At 34.7% G+C, this 19,723-nt stretch overlaps 1 protein-coding gene across 1 annotated transcript in view; it reads right to left on the reverse strand.

The window, feature by feature from the left end:
- Nucleotides 1-2,354: 2,354 nt before the first annotated feature.
- Nucleotides 2,355-19,723, reverse strand: part of LOC149779548 (uncharacterized) — an 85,026-nt gene continuing 67,657 nt past the window's right edge. Inside the window, exons 15-21 of the mRNA XM_089938442.1 lie at nucleotides 18,876-18,959; nucleotides 15,492-15,608; nucleotides 12,326-12,438; nucleotides 11,848-11,929; nucleotides 6,394-6,477; nucleotides 5,590-5,672; nucleotides 2,355-3,134 (exon numbers count right to left, since the gene is read on the reverse strand). Of these exons, the coding sequence (XP_089794568.1) occupies nucleotides 3,092-3,134; nucleotides 5,590-5,672; nucleotides 6,394-6,477; nucleotides 11,848-11,929; nucleotides 12,326-12,438; nucleotides 15,492-15,608; nucleotides 18,876-18,959 (606 nt within the window). The 3' untranslated portion in view covers nucleotides 2,355-3,091. The remainder of the gene's footprint in view (nucleotides 3,135-5,589; nucleotides 5,673-6,393; nucleotides 6,478-11,847; nucleotides 11,930-12,325; nucleotides 12,439-15,491; nucleotides 15,609-18,875; nucleotides 18,960-19,723) is intronic.

Consider the following 19,723-nt stretch of genomic DNA (forward strand, 5'->3'; position numbering starts at 1 on the left):
TGCGTCCCTTATGGAACATCGGTCTTATCAGCGTAGCCTTTCTCCAAGTGACACAGTGGTTTCTTTTAGTGCAAAATTTTAAGTGACCTGTTTTCTGCCACATACCCCTAAAACCTCTTAACGTACCACTGGTAGTACAAGTGCCACACTACAGAAACACTGCATTACAGTAGCTATAATAATAGGCTACATGTATACAGCATCCAGTACATGTATTGAATGTTTTAATAAAACTAGTTTGTGCCAACAAAAGCATTGCGTGACTCTACTTTAAATAGTGCATAATTCTATTAATCCAATGTCAGGATTCATTTTTTTATTTTAATTCTCCAGCGAGTAGAGAGTAGTAGTAGTTGTAGGGTTTAATTACGTCAGCACAATATGGACTATATGGTGCCAATTCATAGCTCTAGAGACAACACATGGATAAAAACAAGCATACCAATTGTCAACGTGATGTGGGTTTCGCTTATTCCTGCTGACAGTCTTATCAGTTTGGATTGTTATGTGTATTTAATTTGCATTGTGCGATTAACCTTTATCCATACTTGAGGGTAGGAGTTATTACTTGGAGGCAAACATGTTTAAATATGTTGAGTTCAATGTCTATTTCTTTATAGAAATTTAGAATCACGTTCACTTCAAAATGTTTCATTTCATATTTTAACATTAGTCTTTGTGGAATAAATTTTAGTTGTGTTCAGTTCAGGTGATGTATTTATTTAAATTATTCATTGGAATTACAAAGTGTTCATTGATTTAGGACTAAGCAACAACTTTGGGATTATTGTGAATTTATTTGATGACATTTTGGATTATATCATTGCGATGCATCAGTACAATTGGAAAATAACCACATTCAAGACAACTGGCACATCAGCACATTCACTATTGTAATTCATTCAGAAACACTGGAATTCTTGATAGAGTACTCTGTATTTTAAGGCTGTGACAGAACATTTGAGGACCACTCCAGTGACCTAGCGGTTAGGGCATCCGCCCCGGATGCGGGAGGTCGTGGGTTTGAACCCCGGCCAAGTCATACCAAAGACTTCTAAAAATGGTACTAACAGCTGCCTCAGCATTCAGAGATTAGTGTTAGGATTGGTCGGCCTTGTGTCAGGATAATGTGACCAAGGGGGACATCATGCTATATGTCTGTGGCATGATGCCCCAGTGCTAGACATCATTTTAAACTGCCATAATGCAGAAATTGTAGCGATATGACTGGAAAATTGTTAAAGCTACGTTAAAAATTTAAATCACACACACACAGAACATTTGAGGCTATTTGGGATTAAGTTAATTATACAGCAAATCCTTTTAAAATTTTCACTTTGTATTCTAGGGAAAAAACTATCTGCTGAATTTGACAGAACTTGATGTTTTCACCCTTTTCTGTTGCTTAGTTTAAGACAATAGAATTGAAACAGGATTTACAGATACATTTATGGATGAAAAGACCACATGATGAGAATGATGATGATGATGATAGATATCATCAATAAATAAAATCATTACAACCAAGTCAAGATTAAAGTTAAAATACCCTAGATGAACCAGTTTTATTTCAAATACCATATGTACTTTTAAGTCGAGTTCAGCTGCAAATTGCACAGACTAAGATCTGCTGTTGCATGTTGACCAGGCGGATCTGGGTCTTTGCAGCTTATTAGGACTATTCAGTAGAACAAACAAACTCAGACCCTGATTTGCCTGCGCATTATGCAGTAGAGGATCAGGGTCTATGTTGCTTGCAGTTGGATTAAACTTATGAGTACAGATAGTAACAACTTATGAGTGCAGATAGTAACAATGTATGAGTACAGATAGTAACGATGTAACAATGTATGAGTACAGATAGTAAAAACTAATTAGTACAGATAGTAACAACTTATGAGTACAGATAGTAATTATGTATGAGTACAGATAGTAACAACGTATGAGTACAGATAGTAACAACTTATGAGTACTGATAGTAACAACTTATGAGTACAGATAGTAACAATGTACAAGTACAGGTAGTAACAATGCAAGAGTACAGATAGTAACAATGTATGAGTACAGATAGTAACAACTTATGAGTACATAGAGTAACAACTTATGAGTACAGATAGTAACAACTTATGAGCACAGAGAGTAACAACTTTTGAGTACAGATAATAACAACTTATGAGTACTGATAGTAACAACTTAGTACAGATAGTAACAACTTATGAGTACAGATAGTAACAATGTATGAGTACAGATAGTAACAATGTATGAGTACAGATAGTAACAACTTATGAGTACAGACAGTAACAACTGCATAAAACAAATATAATTAATAACTCAAAGATTCAAGAAGACAACAGTTTATACAAAATATTTTTATTCTGAAACATGCTCAAAACTTTTCTCAAAGATTTAAAATCTATAATGAATGATTCAGTCAATAACAAGGTAGAGAACAAACACTGTCTTGGGTATGAGTTAATCATGAGAGGGTAACATTTATCAGGAAAGTAACTGGTCACGTATTGGACATGTATGTTGTATAACATTACATCTCTGATCCTGCAATTAGTACTACAGGCAATCAAGAAGAGCATCTTGCTATTTTCCTGTCACTATAGATGTTTCACACTGGAAAAACGTAGATGATCGTGTGACGTGTTTTCAAATACTTATGAGCTGTATTCTCTGTCACAATTTGTCTTTGAAATCCTAGTGAAATATTCCAGACATTGGTCAGATGTGTTCCTTTTAATTACAAGTACACTGCAAAGGGAACCGAAATAAGAATAACTACAGTACTTCTATTACAAAATTCTTGCATTATATGCTTCTAAATGACATGTAAAAGACAAATTCACTTTTACTTTATTTCTTACCCTCTTTACTTAAGATTATAAATGAGAAGAAGAAAAAAATACATTTTATATGTCAAAAAAAGAAGAGAAAAATCCCTTTAAGTTCTAACCACCTAAATTGTTCAAGGCTTTTATTATTTTATATAAAGTTGATGATCAGAATACTTTTCAGATGATCAAAATAATTTTTCTGAGTTCCATATGCAACCTTTTGTTCTTTTCTTGTAAGTGGGTCACCTCTAAAAGGAGATGCGATATGGATACTCTGGATGCTCAGTCATTCTGTAAAGTTTAAAGAAAGACATGATTAATTGTATTAAAACAATATCGTGTTAATTATAAAAATTATATACACCTGTATCTCTTCAAAACTACTTGCATTTTTTGTGCCATACATACGAGTCAAAAATATTCCATATAAAGTTTTTAAAGTTATGCCTGTGAAACCAACACCACTTTGAAGAAACTATTTGATAAGAAATCTCGTGATTTAGGATATAAAATCCTACACTCTGTAACATATTCTTGCTCACAGGCAGAGAAGTTGTAAGGCCTCCTTTCTCCGTACAAACTACAAAATATGGTACAAATCAAGACTGAAATTTAAAATATTATTGTCTGTATCTAAATAATGTAACAACAATTTTTAAAGGAAATTTCTTGATAGGATTAAAGGCCATTAACAAATAAGATGCACATGCATGTTGCCAAGGGCAACAATATCACCCCATGAAGTCTGCCCAATGCGCTGACTACGTTGCTGTGTGTGTGTGTGTGTGTTGGCAAACATTTGTTTATCTCTTTCCAAAGAAGAAATGACACAAAAAACAATTTCAACTCTTCTTCTGTACTGAAATTTATGTTCCTTTTTTTTTTAAAAACTTGTTCACAGATGACCCTATTTAAAAACATTTCACTCCATTTAATACTTCAGCACACACTGTACAATTTCCATTGCAATTTGGTGCCCAATCCAAATTCCATCCCTTAGTCTTGCCCTACACTTTCAGTATTCTTGCTAAGCCACTGAATTACAAGTACACATTGAAACTATCTGTTGCCGATCCTTTCATATGTAGTGGCAAACATCTTTGTTTTCTGTTTCCGATAATTACACATGCCAAACAAACATATTGTTATCTGTTGTCTGTACTTGCACATGCAATGCAAACATCCTTGTTTTCTGTTGCCTATACTTGGCACATACAAGGCAACATCCCTGCTTTTTGTCGCAAATACTTACACATGCAGGGCAAATATCCTTGTTTTCCATTGCCAATACTTACACATGCAGGGCAAACATCCTTGTTTTCCATTGCCAATACTTACACATGCAGGGCAAACATCCTTGTTTTCCATTGCCAATATGTACACATGCAGGGCAAACATCCTTGTTTTCCATTGCCAATACTTACACATGCAGGGCAAACATCCTTGTTTTCCATTGCCAATACTTACACATGCAGGGCAACATCCTTGCTTTTTGCTGTGAACACTTACAATGCTGTGGGCAAACATCCTTGCTTTCTGTTGTGAATACTTGCACATGCCAGTCAAAAATCCTTGTTTTCTGTTGCTTATTACACATGCAGGGCAAACATCCTTGTTTTCCATTGCCAATACTTACACATACAGGGCAAACATCCTTGTTTTCCATTGCCAATACTTACACATGCAGGGCAAACATCCTTGTTTTCCATTGCCAATACTTACACATGCAGGGCAACATCCTTGCTTTTTGCTGTGAACACTTACAATGCTGTGGGCAAACATCCTTGCTTTCTGTTGTGAATACTTGCACATGCCAGTCAAAAATCCTTGTTTTCTGTTGCTTATTACACATGCAGGGCAAACATCCTTGTTTTCCATTGCCAATACTTACACATGCAGGGCAAACATCCTTGTTTTCCATTGCCAATACTTACACATGCAGGGCAAACATGCTTGTTTTCCATTGCCAGTACTTACACATGCAGGGCAAACATCCTTGTTTTCCATTGCCAATGCTTACACATGCAGGGCAAACATCCTTGTTATCTGCTGTCTCTACTTGCACATGCAACGCAACATCCTTGCTTTTCATTGCAAATACTTACACATGCAGGGCAAACATCCTTGTTTTCTGTTGCCTATACTTGGCACATGCAGGGTAACATCCTTGCTTTTTGTTGCAATACATACACATGCTGGGCAAACGTTGTTGTTTTCTGCTGCTTACGCTTATCATTCCAGGTAAATATCCTTGTTATCTGTTGCCTATACTTGCACATGCAGGGCAGATATCCTTGCTTTCTGTTGTGAATACTTACACATGCCAGTCAAAAATCCTTGTTTTATGTTGCTTATTACACATGCAGGGCAAACATCCTTGTTTTCTGCTACTTAAACTTACACATGCAGGGCAAATATCCTTGTATTTTGCTACTTATACTTACACGTGCAGGGCATATATCCTTGTTTTCCACTGCCAATACTTACACATGAAGGGCAAACATCCTTGTTTTCTGTTGCCAATACTTACACATGCTGGGCAAACATCCTTGCTTTTTGCTGTGAATACTTACAATGCTGTGGGCAAACATCCTTGTTTTCTGCTACTTATACTTACACATGCCAGGCAAATATCCTTGTTATCTGTTGCCTGTACATGCATATGAAGGGCAAACATAATTGCTTTTTATTATGAATACTTACAAAAAAAAGGCAAACATCTTTGTTTTCTGTTGCCAATACTTACACATGCAGGGCAAACATCCTTGTTTTCTGATCAAGAGACACAATTGCCTTCATGTCCTCATCAGTCAGTTGAAAATCAAATATCTGAGACATTTAAGAAATAAAAATAATACAATAAATATGAATCAACAGATATTTCTAGGACATAGGCTGTATTTATACATGACTGAGTCATTCTTAGCAGGTGTAACTGTTTGACAAGTGAAGTTTTGTAACATCAGCTATACAAAAACATTAGAAACTTATATGGGGCTATACTTAGTTGTTATTTTGTAATTTCTTCTAACAAAAAAAATGCTTCAGGGTAATTTGAATTAATACAGTTAGCAGTCAAGTAAGAATGATGACCTAATGCAGGTGCTATCGGGCATACATTTTCCTGAGCACTAAAATGGACTTGGAACTCACACGCTGTCACTTTTCCACCTGTCCAATGTCCAGAGCAAAACTTGTATAATAATTCCTATATTACCTCTACCTCTTGAAATTTAAAGAAGACAGCAGATTACATCTACCTGGTACAACATGTCGGAAGTATATCTACTATATATACTCATGTACAAGTCCAACTGCAAACAACATAGACCCTGGTCTGCCATTGCACAATACACTGTCAAATCAGGGTATATATTGTTTGTAACACTCCTAACAAACTGCAGCAACCCAAATCTGCTTGCACATTATGCAGATCTGGATCTGTGCAGTTTGCAGATGGACTCGACTTTAACGCAAGTATAGACGGTATTTAGAATTGCTTCTAAAATCAGGGTGTAGCATGCATATGTTGATGATAAAAGGTTCATACCTTGAAATTCTCTTCAATTCTTGATGATGTAACACTCTTGGGGATCACAAAGATTCCTCTTTGCACAAGATTACGCAGAAGAACCTGGAGTGAAAACAATCGGTAATAATGGATCAATTCACACATGACCAGTATGCTGGACAAACCTGTACGAAATAATTAGGTGGATTCCACCTGGAACTTAAGCAGACTGCAGGCGGAATCTGCCTAAAATGTTAAAAATCTGGTTAATACAAAGGCGGACATGGAAAATTTGAGAAATCAAAGATGAATCCATCTAGAGTCCGTCTAACTCTAAGATGGACTTCTTTCAAATTCCTGCTATAAATACATCTTTAGGCATAATTTTGGACTTAGTTGATTTTCCACCCACCATCTAGGTGGAATTAGGAACTTAGTCACTGACATCTATTATATGAAAGGAGGAATCTGGACTTAAGTTTATTTTCTAACCAACATCTAGGCGGAATGAAGAACTTAGTCATTTACATCAGTTAAATAAGGCATAATTAGGACTTGGCTTTTGTCTGTCTGTAAAGCTAAATGACTGAAAATATAGTGATATTTTGTGATTGTAATATCTGTGACTGACAGTTCAATAAAAATATCAATAAGATATAATAACATTTATTGTTTCTTTTTACAATTTGAATGATTTTCAGCAGCATTTATATTTCCTGTTTCTGATAGCTGTAATTTTATTGTTTATTTTGGGCACAATATATAACTTCTTTTCACAGCTTTCCATGTTAAATTTCTTTTTCAAATTTGTTGTTGTTGTTGTATTTTTGTTTAACTTCAATTGGATTTAACTGCCCTCAAACAAGTTTTCATCTTGTTTTCTGTTTTAAAACATAATTTCGCTTTTCTCCTGACCTGAATTTCCTCTATATAGACCCATTTTTTAATATCGTCTCCGAAACTTTTTTTTTTAAAAATGCTCCATCCGGTCCCATTCAACAATGAGCTTTCCGTTTATTGTTGAACAGATGATCGTTGTATAAAGCTTTCTGCTTGGTCAAAAAATTTTAACTGACCAATGAATCATCGCATAACAGAAACTGATGGGAAAGAGCATGTTTGCTAAACATGGCGATTCGAATTTTCGAGCGGGACGAGAGATTTAATAACCATTTGAAAAATGTGCGGCAATGAAAATACCCTGAACGCAAATTTGATGGGAACATAATTGATGAATCTGTATGAAAACTGAACGCCAGGACAAGCATTTTGTGCCATAAAGAGCTTTACAGTAGTGGCTAACGTGCTAAATAAGACAAGGAATTGAATCAGGAATCAGGATGATTTCGAAGTTATACAACTCCAAACTGATTAACTTTAAGGAGGGACAACGTGTAGATCACTGGTGGGAATTGTTGCCAGATATCCATGTCTATCAAAGATAGTCATATCTTTGCGGAATTTTCTTGGCTGAAAAGTAGAATCTACTTTCAATCTCGTGAGGCATTATTGTGTATATTATCAAAATATTCTATGTGTGTTAGAATTCAGTGTAAAATAAGAGTAATTATATCATGATAAACGTTTGTCATGGCTGCTTATGAAACAAGGACTAATTCAAGAGACCACAACAGCATCATAGTTTGTGCAGTCAAAAATCCAGTCTACAGTACAAGTGACATAAGGCAGGCTCCTAGCTTTTCTTCTTCTCATAATCAAATTGTCTCAAATGGATGCTTTTCTGTAATTTTGCATTATTTTCACGGCTGAATTTTTCAATGCAGATTAATATTTTATATATGTTTATGTGTTCACAGATGCCTGTGCATATGTTCCAGACTTGATACTTGGATTTTTAAAACCACTTAATTATTTAGTGTCAGATACTTCATATCATGTTGTATATACAGTATATGTTGTACATCACAGATAGAAGGCCTCAAGGTAGATTAGTTCTGTAACTAACTGAATTACCTTCTCTAAATAAAGTCATATATTATTATTATTATTTTTATTTTTATTTTTATTAACTCCCATTTCTCTTGCCTTGGATGTCATATAATTACAACAACAGTATAATTGTTTTCATGCACACTTAAATATCACCTTGGTTAATAAAGTCCTGTTTAATTCATATCCATTATTTCTTTGAAACCTGCTGAAATGTCTGAAACACTAAAAAAAACTTCAGTAAAATACTATATAATGATCAAAATTTTAGTGAAATGTTACAAAAGTTTTAGTCAATATTTTTGTGAAACCGCATACATATTTCAAAGAAATTTGAGTGAGACCTCAACATAATTTCAAAGAAAGTTTTGGTCAAAATATTTGTGAAATCTCACCAAACTTTAAAGTGAAATGAAAAATACTTAAGTGATGCCATGTTGGATTAGATTTTGTATGCAAGAAAGAAAATGGCATTGCCGCTTAGGACAAGAAAAACCTAAATCTTATTTGATAATGTCTGTCAAAATAAAATGATCCATTTTAAAAATTACTGTGAATATTTATCATTGATTCCCAATAATGCCTAAAAATCATTAGGCAGTTTAATATCTGAAGTATATTTTTTATGGTTTAGGCAGAAATTGCTTAAAAAATCCGTCTGAAATCCACCTTGACATTTTCATTATTGGATTGGGTTTCTGCAGGTATTTCCATCTAATTAGGCAGAAGTAAAGATTCCGCCTTGTAACAGTAATTTGCGTATTTCGAGCTATATTCCACCCTGAATCTGCCTAAAAGTGATAATAATGGGAATCTAGGCTAAATGAGCAGAATAAACAGATTCCGCCCAGTAGACGGAATAAACAAATTCCACCTAGTAGATGGAATAAACTAATTCCGTCTAGTAGGCGGAATAAACAAATAGACGGACTAATTTGCATATTTCGGGCTGTATTCCGCCCTGAATCCGCCCTGAACCCACCCAAAATTTATAATAAGTGGAATTTAGGCTTTAAGTGAAATCCGCTTTAAAATTCCACCTGGAATCTGGTTAAAGTCAGGGCGGAAGTTTTCGTACAGGCAGTCATTAAAAAGTGGATCGGTGTCAATCTATGAGCAAAGAAAGTGTGGTAGTGTTTGTGTACTTGCAACTCAAAATGCTTTATGCATAAACAATGTGCATCTTTAGACAAACTGGTATATAACAGAAAATATATTACCATTCCTATCAACAAGATGTATTTTCTGCAAACAATTCAATATTTTTCCTAACAGTGTGTTCTATACATGTCTTAAAATTGTAAAATTGCATCATGTAGAAAATTATTTGTGCATTCAGATTGATGAGGTGATTCATTCTATGCTATGTGTGCTACATCCTTTACTGTCATCATGAAGATCATAGTTCCTTTAACAATGGCATCTTTTAAAATGAGGCTGTATCCAAAGAGAGGCTATGTAAAAAAGAGGCTATATCCAAAGTGAGGCTGTATAAAAATAGAGGCTGTATCCAAAGAAAGGTCATATGGAACTGGGTCACAATTATTACTTCCAGTTCAGTACCCACGAATGTAGTTCTAGTCTATTTTTAGAACATTTTTTCCTCTCTCATTTTGGTGGTGATAGAAGAGTTTTATTTATGCATCTTTTTATAGGAATTTAAAGGTAATTGTTTATTCTTGATAATATGAGATCAGGGTGTTGCTGTCTGCGTGTATTTAAGCGACAGTGCACAGTGAGTAATAAGGTCTTGGTGATGATCCAGAAGTGAAATCTGTGTTCTGTTTACATGCTGCTCTGTTGACAGTCCAGCTCTCAAAAAAGAGCAGGTCAACCTTTGACAAGAACTTCACCGTGAAGTCAGCTTTGAAGGTATTTTAGATTAATATATGATTGTTATTGATTGTCACACAGTGGAAAGGTCAGTACTGAGAAACAAATGTAGAGAACATATAGTAAAATTAATTGTGTTCTATGTCCACATCCAAAATTCAGCTTTATCCAAAAGGAGGTTGTATCCAAAAAGAGGTTGTATCATAAATAGCATTTTAACATTAGGACCAAGATTTTCTGGCATTTGGTTTGAGAAATTCTATCCATTTTATGACATTGGAAAATTTATCAGTTTGGATGAACAAGAAGAAGAGTATACCAGATGTTTTGCAAATCAAAAACAGGTCTCACTCCATGTGTAGCAGTAATGAAAACTCAAATTACTCTCAATTCAGTGTCCCTCACAGCTACAACAACACATAATTTCATGTTTGCTGCAAACAGCAAAATCATCCATATACTGAGAGAATATGACTATCTTGTCCACAAAATTAAATTCCATCTAAAATTTCATTTTATTTTAAAACCATAAACAATATTACCAATGAAACAAAAAAAACGTATATTATTCTCTTTCAGCTTGTAATTCTGATCTAGCTGCATTACCTGTTATATTCACATGAAATTTCAATGGTTCCACATTTTTGGGATAGATTCCACAAAATCATTCATCTGTATCATTTGTGCAATGAGTAAATTTTCTATATCTCAGTAAAATCACAAGCTACGAGGGGTATTTAAAACGTTTTAATTTAAAACGGGTATTTAAAACATTTTGAATATTAGTGCACTATACAACAAAGTTTTTATTAGTTAACAATATGTCATGCATCCCCTCAAATTTATGCTCCATGCACCTCTACATAATTTCTCAGTCCGACTGTCCAATTATTAAATGCCATTTTGCATTTACTTTTTTTCCATGAACTTGCCTCATACACTGTAAAACTGCACATTTTGGCTGCATTACAGATTTCAAATCATCTGCCATTCAGGGAATCTCTGATAATTGGATTCAGCCAAAAATCACCTGGAACCAAATCCAAAAGTATATGCCAAAGTTTGGATGCTGTGCTCCTTCATAATGACAGATTTATGTGATGACGCATTGTCAAGAAATAGATCAATGTTTTGGAGTACAAGTGTGCAGAAGGGTTCTTCAGTAGTGTTTCCACAGCTTCTGGCAAAACTATGAAACTAAAAAATGTTCAGTGAAATGTCATAGACCGGTACGTGGATGACCGAACCTTTCTTACAGCAAAAAATAATGTATATAAAACTCTCTCGACAGTCTGACTACATCCAGTGATTTGTGATCTCTGCTTGTATATTTTTATCCAAACTTCATTACTTCCTCTTGAGCCTGTGACGATTGCATTCAAAACGTATTTGGTCATTCTTTTTGTATCTGGCAAGTAAATGTTTGGCAACCAGTCTGTTTTCGATCAGCCATCAATAAATGCAGGACCCATCTTATGCAAATCTTTCTTAAGCTTCAACAGATTAATAATGAAAATATCCTCCACTTTGTATTGGGCATCTTCATCAACTGACCAATCACAGACACAAGTCTTCCAGAAATATGTGAAATTAAATCCCCCTGAAATTGTTAAATGTTGGGAAACCATAAAATTAAATGACCTTTAAATAAAAGTTTGTAGTTATTTACAGAGAAATATGCATTAAGGCAATATTCCAACAGGCACTCACCTGAGCTGGTGTTTTATTGTATTTTTCAGCAATTTGACAAATGACTGGATCCTCTAACAGTACCTTGTGACTATCATCCTTCCTGTAAAAGTAACATTTTTGATACTGTAAATTGTTATGGAACGAAAAGACAAATTTTAGCTTGAGATTCATTTTACTCAAGCGAATTTTGGAACCCCTTGTATAATTTACTTCTTTTCACAAATGTAATAAAGAGACTCACTCTGTAGGGCTGAATGCGCAAGTTGTCAAAAAGTGGTCCAGAACTTTAAGCTCATTGTCAACACTAGTTACAATGAAAGTTTGATTTTATTTTCATTGAAATTTACATGAGAAATATCTGCATATGGTGGTTGTTGCTTTATTGCAAATGGTGGATATATTCATGATGTGGCAATTACATTCTAATCCCATTCTTTACCTACTGTTAACATTGTCTTCCCTGTTCAAGAAAACAGTGTGGAACTGCCCTACTTACAGGCTTTCTGGTCGCCCTGGAGATCCAAGGGAGGCATACGACGTTATCTTGATTCCCCTACTCTCACAAAATTTCTGCAACTCTTTTTGCTGCATGTAGGCATGGCATTCCACCTTTGGAATTGAAAAGTAGAAATTTTCTTAAAACATTCAACTATAAATTGCTGCTATTTTGTTTTCTCTCTCCAGTCTCGAAAAACATCCTCAGCAACCTGGAGAATTTTCAGCACATGTCAGTTATTGCTATGCTTTTATTGTTTGACATTTACACTTGCAACAAAAACTGCACAACTTCTGTTGGTGAAAAGATCAATATGTCATTGTAAATCTTTCTTTCTTGGATTCCTGAAGATGTCAGTGTACAATGAGAGATGAGTTAAACTCTTTCACCTGGAAGTGAAAGTGTCAAGTCACAACATCGTACAACTTCCAATATAACATACTTCCTTCAAGGAATGAGTTCATATGCATTATAAAATTATAATAAACATATCAAATTTCCTTATTGTCCAACTGAGAGGATGAATCATTGAACAATCTGTTGACACTTTGCTACAGATAGAAGAGTTCAGCCTGGGGTGTCAACAATGTATGGCAACCAAGCCAATTCATGGGCACTATTGATGCGACAACCTTGAAAATACATACCCAATAAATCTACCAGTCATTTATTGTACTGCTTGATTAAATAACTATTTTAATATATTCTACTGCATTATGATTTTTCATATTTCCTGTTAGTGAAAGTAGATAGTGAATGAAATAAAATTTCTTTCCTTGTCTTAAATATTCATTATCAGTAAATAAAGACTTTGATGTTCCTCCTGAATAAATGTCTAACTCTTCATGATCTGAATTTTTTTTGTTTTTTTGCTGTTAATGTGCTGTCATTCTGATTCTTAGCTCTTTTTTAGAATGAGTCATGATTAAGATATCCCATTTCAGTCATGTCAATGTATGTCAATGGCTGTCAATGTGCTGTCATTCTGATTCTTAGCTCTTCTTTAGAATGAGTCATGATTAAGATATCCCATTTCAGTCATGTCAATGTATGTCAATGGCTGTCAGTCATATTAATATAATTACAATCTGTGTCCTGTTAACTTTAAATATCTCACCATTGTCAAGTTTAATTACTTTTCTTCTATTATATCTGAACAAATTTTATACAAACTGTTTAGTTATCTAGATCCTATGTTTCAAAGAAGTAAAACTCTGACAAAGCAAGAAATTATTAAAATTTTTTGACTATCTCTGACAATGAAACCTTTTGTTTCAAAAACATTTCTCATTTTGTCACCACGATGAAGTAAAAGTTCAGATCATTATGTCCATACCATGATCGCGCCAAGAAGCCTTTCTTCAACAAAATCTTGATTGATGAGTAAATTACAGTGTTATTGGTGTGTGAATTATTACATGTAGCCTCATTTTGAAGTCCAAGGAAAAGTATATTTAAACAGAATGCTATGCTATACAAAGCAGTAAGTTAAAACATCGTACAGTCCTGGAAAGCTTTCAAAGACTTCAGCTTAAACATGGTTTGTACAGCCCTGGAGAATTTTCAAGACTTCAAAGACTTTTCAAGGCATATTTCTTATGAAAATTTAACTGACTCTGTCTGTTACTTTATTTTTCAATGCATAAAAAGAAACAATAGGAATAGAAAACATATTATGGTGCCACTTTTTAACAACAAAAGATACTCCACCTGATAATTGCCTGTGTCATGTATTTTGCTTCCTCTAATTAAATCCCATTTTATCTTTGATTCTTAATTTTTGGAAAATAAATCTGTTATTAATTTAAACTTAAAAAGTAATACATTTTCAGACAATTTACACACCCTGATATATGCCTTTTTGCATTTACGAGGTAAATCCTCGAATTCAAGAATTTTTCTTCATTGGTAACCAACCCATTGTAATGAAACATTCATCTACACCTATTTCCTATTTCTTCATATGATGGGGCCCCGAGTGGCCGAGTGGTCCAAAGCGCTCTCCGTTACTGATCACTGCCATCTCACCTCTGTCTGCGTGGGTTCGAGTCTAGGATTCGGCCAATGTGGGTATGTGAGAAAGCTTGCCAGTAGCTTCTCGTGGGTCGGTGGTTCTTCCCGGGGTTTTCTAGGGTTCTTCCTCCACCATTAATACTGGCCGCCATATATAGCCTATCGTGTGCTGAAAAATGGCGTTAAACCCCACAACAACAACAACATCTTCATATGACATGAATTCAAATACGATCAGAAATTGTTAAAATTTTACGAATGTAATGACAAATTTTAATTAAGCTCATTGTTGATTGTGAATGATACAATAAAACCCCACATTATGGTTTTCTTTGTGTGCTTGCAGCTTAAAAAGTTAATGATAAAGAATGCAAGATTCATGATATTAATGAAATGGTAGTCACTTCTTTTGCTCTGTGTGTGTGTGTGTGTGTGTGTATGTGTGTGTGTGTGTTTGTGTGTGCGTGATTTGGATTTTTAATGCAGGTTGAACAATTTGAGTCATATCACTACAGTGTCTGCAGTGTGGCAGTTTATAGTGATTTCTAGCACTGGGGCATCATGCCACAAATATGTAGCATGATGTCCCACCCAGTCACACTATCCTGACACCAGGCCATCCAGTCCTAACACTAACCCCTTAATGCTGAGTGCCTAGCAAGGCAGCTGTTAGTACCATTTTTATAAGTCTTTGGTATGACTCAGCTGGGGTTCAAACCCATGACCTCCCACATCCAGGGTGGATGCTCTAACCATTAGGCTACCGTGAGTGGTCTCTTTTGTTCTAGCATGTTTCAATATTCAGTATTCAATCCAACACACTTTTGTGAAAAAAGTGGTATATTTTTTAAGTATGAAAAAAAAGAATATTTCTAACAAAAAAGTGAAGCAGAATATAAACTCTGTTTCAATTAGTGCAATGTTTTGGGGGGAGGTTTTGTTTGTTTGTGTAAGTTGGAAATAGCAACTGTTAATGGATGATGTATGATGGGCTCAGAATATGCTTACTTAGCCTTATGGCCAGGGGAGTTAAAAATGACATATAAAAGTAGGTATAGTAGGTCTTTGTTTCATATAAGTAGGAAAATAGTCATAAAAAAGTTAGGAAACAGAAGAAGAAAAAAAAGACTGTTGAAAAGTCTAAATATCTTACCTGATTCATTACAGGCTTAATCTGTGAGTTCTCCAATATTCTTTCGATCTGGGCCGAGTTGAAATTTGACAAACCAATTGACCTAGTTTTACCCTGATCTACCAGTGCTTCCATTGCCTAAAAATAAAATAAAAACATTTTCTGGACATTGTCTATTAAAAAGTGAAACTTTTAAAACAGATTTTTAACATCAGGGTGTTCAGGAAATCTTAAAACAAGAAGGCGTTACCCAAACCTTAAAGCACATTTTCTACTAGTTATCTTGATCCCAAGGTCAAAAGGGCAAGTGAACATTACAAAAATGAATTACCTTACATTCGTAAAGGCTGACAAAGGGACAAGCAAGCACGTTGTGAAATTAGCCATCTTAGATTTATAATATTTCATCTAATGATTGAACAAAACCAACAAAACCCATCCAGGAGTTTAGGAAATACAAAGAAATTTTTAACAGCTGAAACCTTAATACAAATTTCCTGTCGCTGGACCTTGACAACAAGGATAAATAATGATTCATCTCAATTATGAATCAAAGAATATATAAATTACATTATTAGATGATTTATACAATAACTGAATCATGCACGTTTTTATTTTATTATGTCATTATATTGTATAGATACATGTACTTAACAGCTGTACATGTACTATATATTCAATAATGGTCGAAATTAATTAATACATCGATTTACTTGTGTTTACTTCTTTTTATAATAACATGCACTTGTACATACACATACTTGCTTGATGGTTTTGCCATAATAATGTAAAAAGTACAATGAATACAAACTGAATTAAATGCATTACAAGCTAATAAAATGCAGTCATTTTCATTAGTCTTCTAATACAACTGTTACAGATGCTAATGAGCCAATAATTGATGTCACTTTTTCAAACAAAATTAATCCCTATACTGTCCAAAGCTTAAATCAATCAATTTTATTTGTACACCCCTAAAGAAACAGTGTTACATGCAACTGGTAAACAACAAAAACACTTAACGACAAACTTAATTTATTAAATCTGTCAAAAGTGTGGATGATTTGACCCCAGCTAGTGTGTTTATTGAATTATTAACACCCTCACTGACGAATAGCAATAACAGACATTATTAATACAATTGCTGGTTACAATATGGTCACACTACTTCAAGTTTCATATGATTAATTTATAACTCTAATGTGCCACAAGAATCTGACCAAGCTTAGACTGATAAATTGACACACCTCCAAACCTGTGTAGGTGAATCTGTGTTTTCCAAATGACTGTATTTTCACACACAATTCTTTGAATTTTCATATTTTTGGTCAGATTATTTTCATATTATCAAGACAAGTTTTATAATTTTACACTTGTGTCCCTAATTTTTATATTCAGATCCAGAACAAGGATTTCTGGATTAAAAGAGCAAATCAACACTTAGGAATGACGCTGAACTATGGATAGCAAGGTTTCAGATCAACGAAGTTCTTCTTTATTAGATTACCAATTCCTGGGTAATTACTAATAGGTTACTAATAAATCCTATACTTCAGAAGCATCATTATATGACAAGGCACCTCAGATGCAGGAGGTTGTGGGTTTGATCCTTGGCTGAGTCATACCAAAGACATAAAAATGGTACTAAACGCTGCCTTGCTAGGCACTCAGGATTAAGAGGTTAATGTTAGGACTGGTTGGCCTGGTGCCAAGATGTGACTGGGTAGGACATCATGCTACATGTCTGCGGCATGATGCTCCAGTGCTGTGCTAGACATCACTATAAACTGCCACACTACATTGTAGTGATGTGACTGAAAAATTGTTAAAGCTACTTTAAAAATCAAAACCACACACACACATATACACACAGATGACTTGGCGTCATACATATGTGCCATGGTAGCTGAAGAAACCTATAAGGATCTGCACTAGGCAGGAAGTCATTTCAAATGGATAAGTCACTTTGATACTCAAAATCATATGATCACACTGTTACATAGGCAATTCTTAACAAAGAAGCACATTAAGTTTCCTTAATTTGTTTGGTTTTGAAAATGAATTCCAGTGCTCAGTTTAGCAAAGTGATGACCATGCAATCTTCAGTTGTATCAAGTGGACATACATACATACATACATACATACATACATACATACATACATACGTACATCACCTACATACATCACCTATATACATACATCACCTACATACATCACCTACATACATACATACATACATACATACATCATGTACATTACATACATCACCTACATACATATGTCACCTACATACACACATACATCACCTACAGACATACATACATCACCTACAGACATCACTTACATACATCACCTACATACATACATATATCATGTACATTACATACATCACCTACATACATACATCACCTACATACATACATACATCACCTACAGATATACATACATCACCTACAGATATACATGCATACATACATATACACAACTTACCGACCACTCGGGTGGTCTAGTGGCTAGAGCATCCGTCTTAGATGCGGGAGGTCATGGGTTCAAACCCCAGCCAAGTCATATCAGTGACTTATAAAAATGTTACTAGCAGCTGCCTTACTTGGTGCTCAGCATTAAGAGGTTAGTGGATGGGACATAATGCTACACGTCTGCAGCATGATGCCCCAGTACTAGACATCACTGCAAACGGTCACACTGCAGACATTGTAGCAATATGACTGAAAAAATTTGAAGCTATTTTAAAAATCCAAAACACACATACATACACAAACACACACATACACACTTTCTTCAAGTCAATGTGATCTTGATTGTTAAAAACCTTTTTAACTCCAAACAAAATATTGTCTAAGTTTACGTGCAAATCATTCGTTACATCTTGCACTGAGCTAATTTAAGTTAATGTGCTTAAATTGTTTTTCCTATGAGCCAGTGCTTTGTAACTATAACTCTCTTCTGTACCTCAAGGGCCCTAAAAGGGCTGAGTGGTCTACAGCAATCACCTTTATGGATCACTCACAACTTGCCTCAGTCTGCAGTTCAATTTTCTGTCAACTATCATGCACATTTGAGAATGCTTGCCAGTAGCTTCCCATGGGTCAATGGTTATTCCTGGGGTGTTACTGGGTTCTTCCTCCACCAAATATACTGGCTGTCATGCATAGTCTATTATGTGCTGAAAAATGGCAGTAAACCCTTTAAAACCACAAAACCAACACCAGCTCCTTCTGCCATTTGCAGGCCATGCACAAAGTCTGGTCAAAGTACAAGGTCTAAAGTTATTTACAGAAAACAAAGACAGAAATGCACATCTATGGATGAATGGATGCATGTACAGTACATGTATTAGAGTATAAAATGCTATACTTTACAGCAGGATTACAGAATGTTACATACACTCCAAGTCTGCACCAAGTCAGCATGCTCCACCTCCAACTTGCCATTTTCATCTCTCGGCAGAAGCTCACCATCTCCTCTGTTCTGTTTGAGAAAAGAAAAAGGTCTTGTAATAACAGACTACAAAAGATGATTTAACAAAAGTAAATCATTAGTAGTTAAACAAGTTATTGTATTTCTAATAAGCTCTAATTGCAAAATATTTCCTTCCACATTTTTCACATTAGAGTGCCTTCTCTAATATTAAATCTAAGGATTTTATGGTTATGTAGGTCCATCATTCAGAAGCCTATTTCAACTTTGGGCTTAGTCCAGATAACCTTGACAAACTTTAATTATCTAGTCCAGATAACCTTGACAAGCTTTAATTATCTAGTCCAGATAACCCTGACAAACTTTAATTATCTAGCCCAGATAACCTTGACAAGTTTTAATTATCTAGTCCATATAACCTTGACAAGCTTTAATTATCTAGTCCAGATAACCTTGACAATCTTTAATTATCTAGTCTAGATAAACCTGACAAACTTTAATTATCTAGCCCAGATAACCTTGACAAGTTTAATTATCTACTCCATATAACCTTGACAAGCTTTAATTATCTAGTCCAGATAACCCTGACAATCTTTAATTATCTAGTCCAGATAAACCTGACAAACTTTAATTATCTAGTCAAGATAACCTTGACAAGCTTTAATTATCTAGTCCAGATAACCTTGACAAGCTTTAATTATCTACTCCAGATAACCTTGACAAGCTTTAATTATCTAGTCCATATAACCTTGACAATCTTTAATTATCTTGTCCATATAACCTTGACAAGTTTTAATTATCAAGTACATATAACC

This window comes from Sinohyriopsis cumingii, chromosome 17, assembly GCF_028554795.1.
Source record: "Sinohyriopsis cumingii isolate HCF-2022 chromosome 17, ASM2855479v2, whole genome shotgun sequence".
Lineage (NCBI taxonomy): Eukaryota > Metazoa > Mollusca > Bivalvia > Unionida > Unionidae > Sinohyriopsis > Sinohyriopsis cumingii.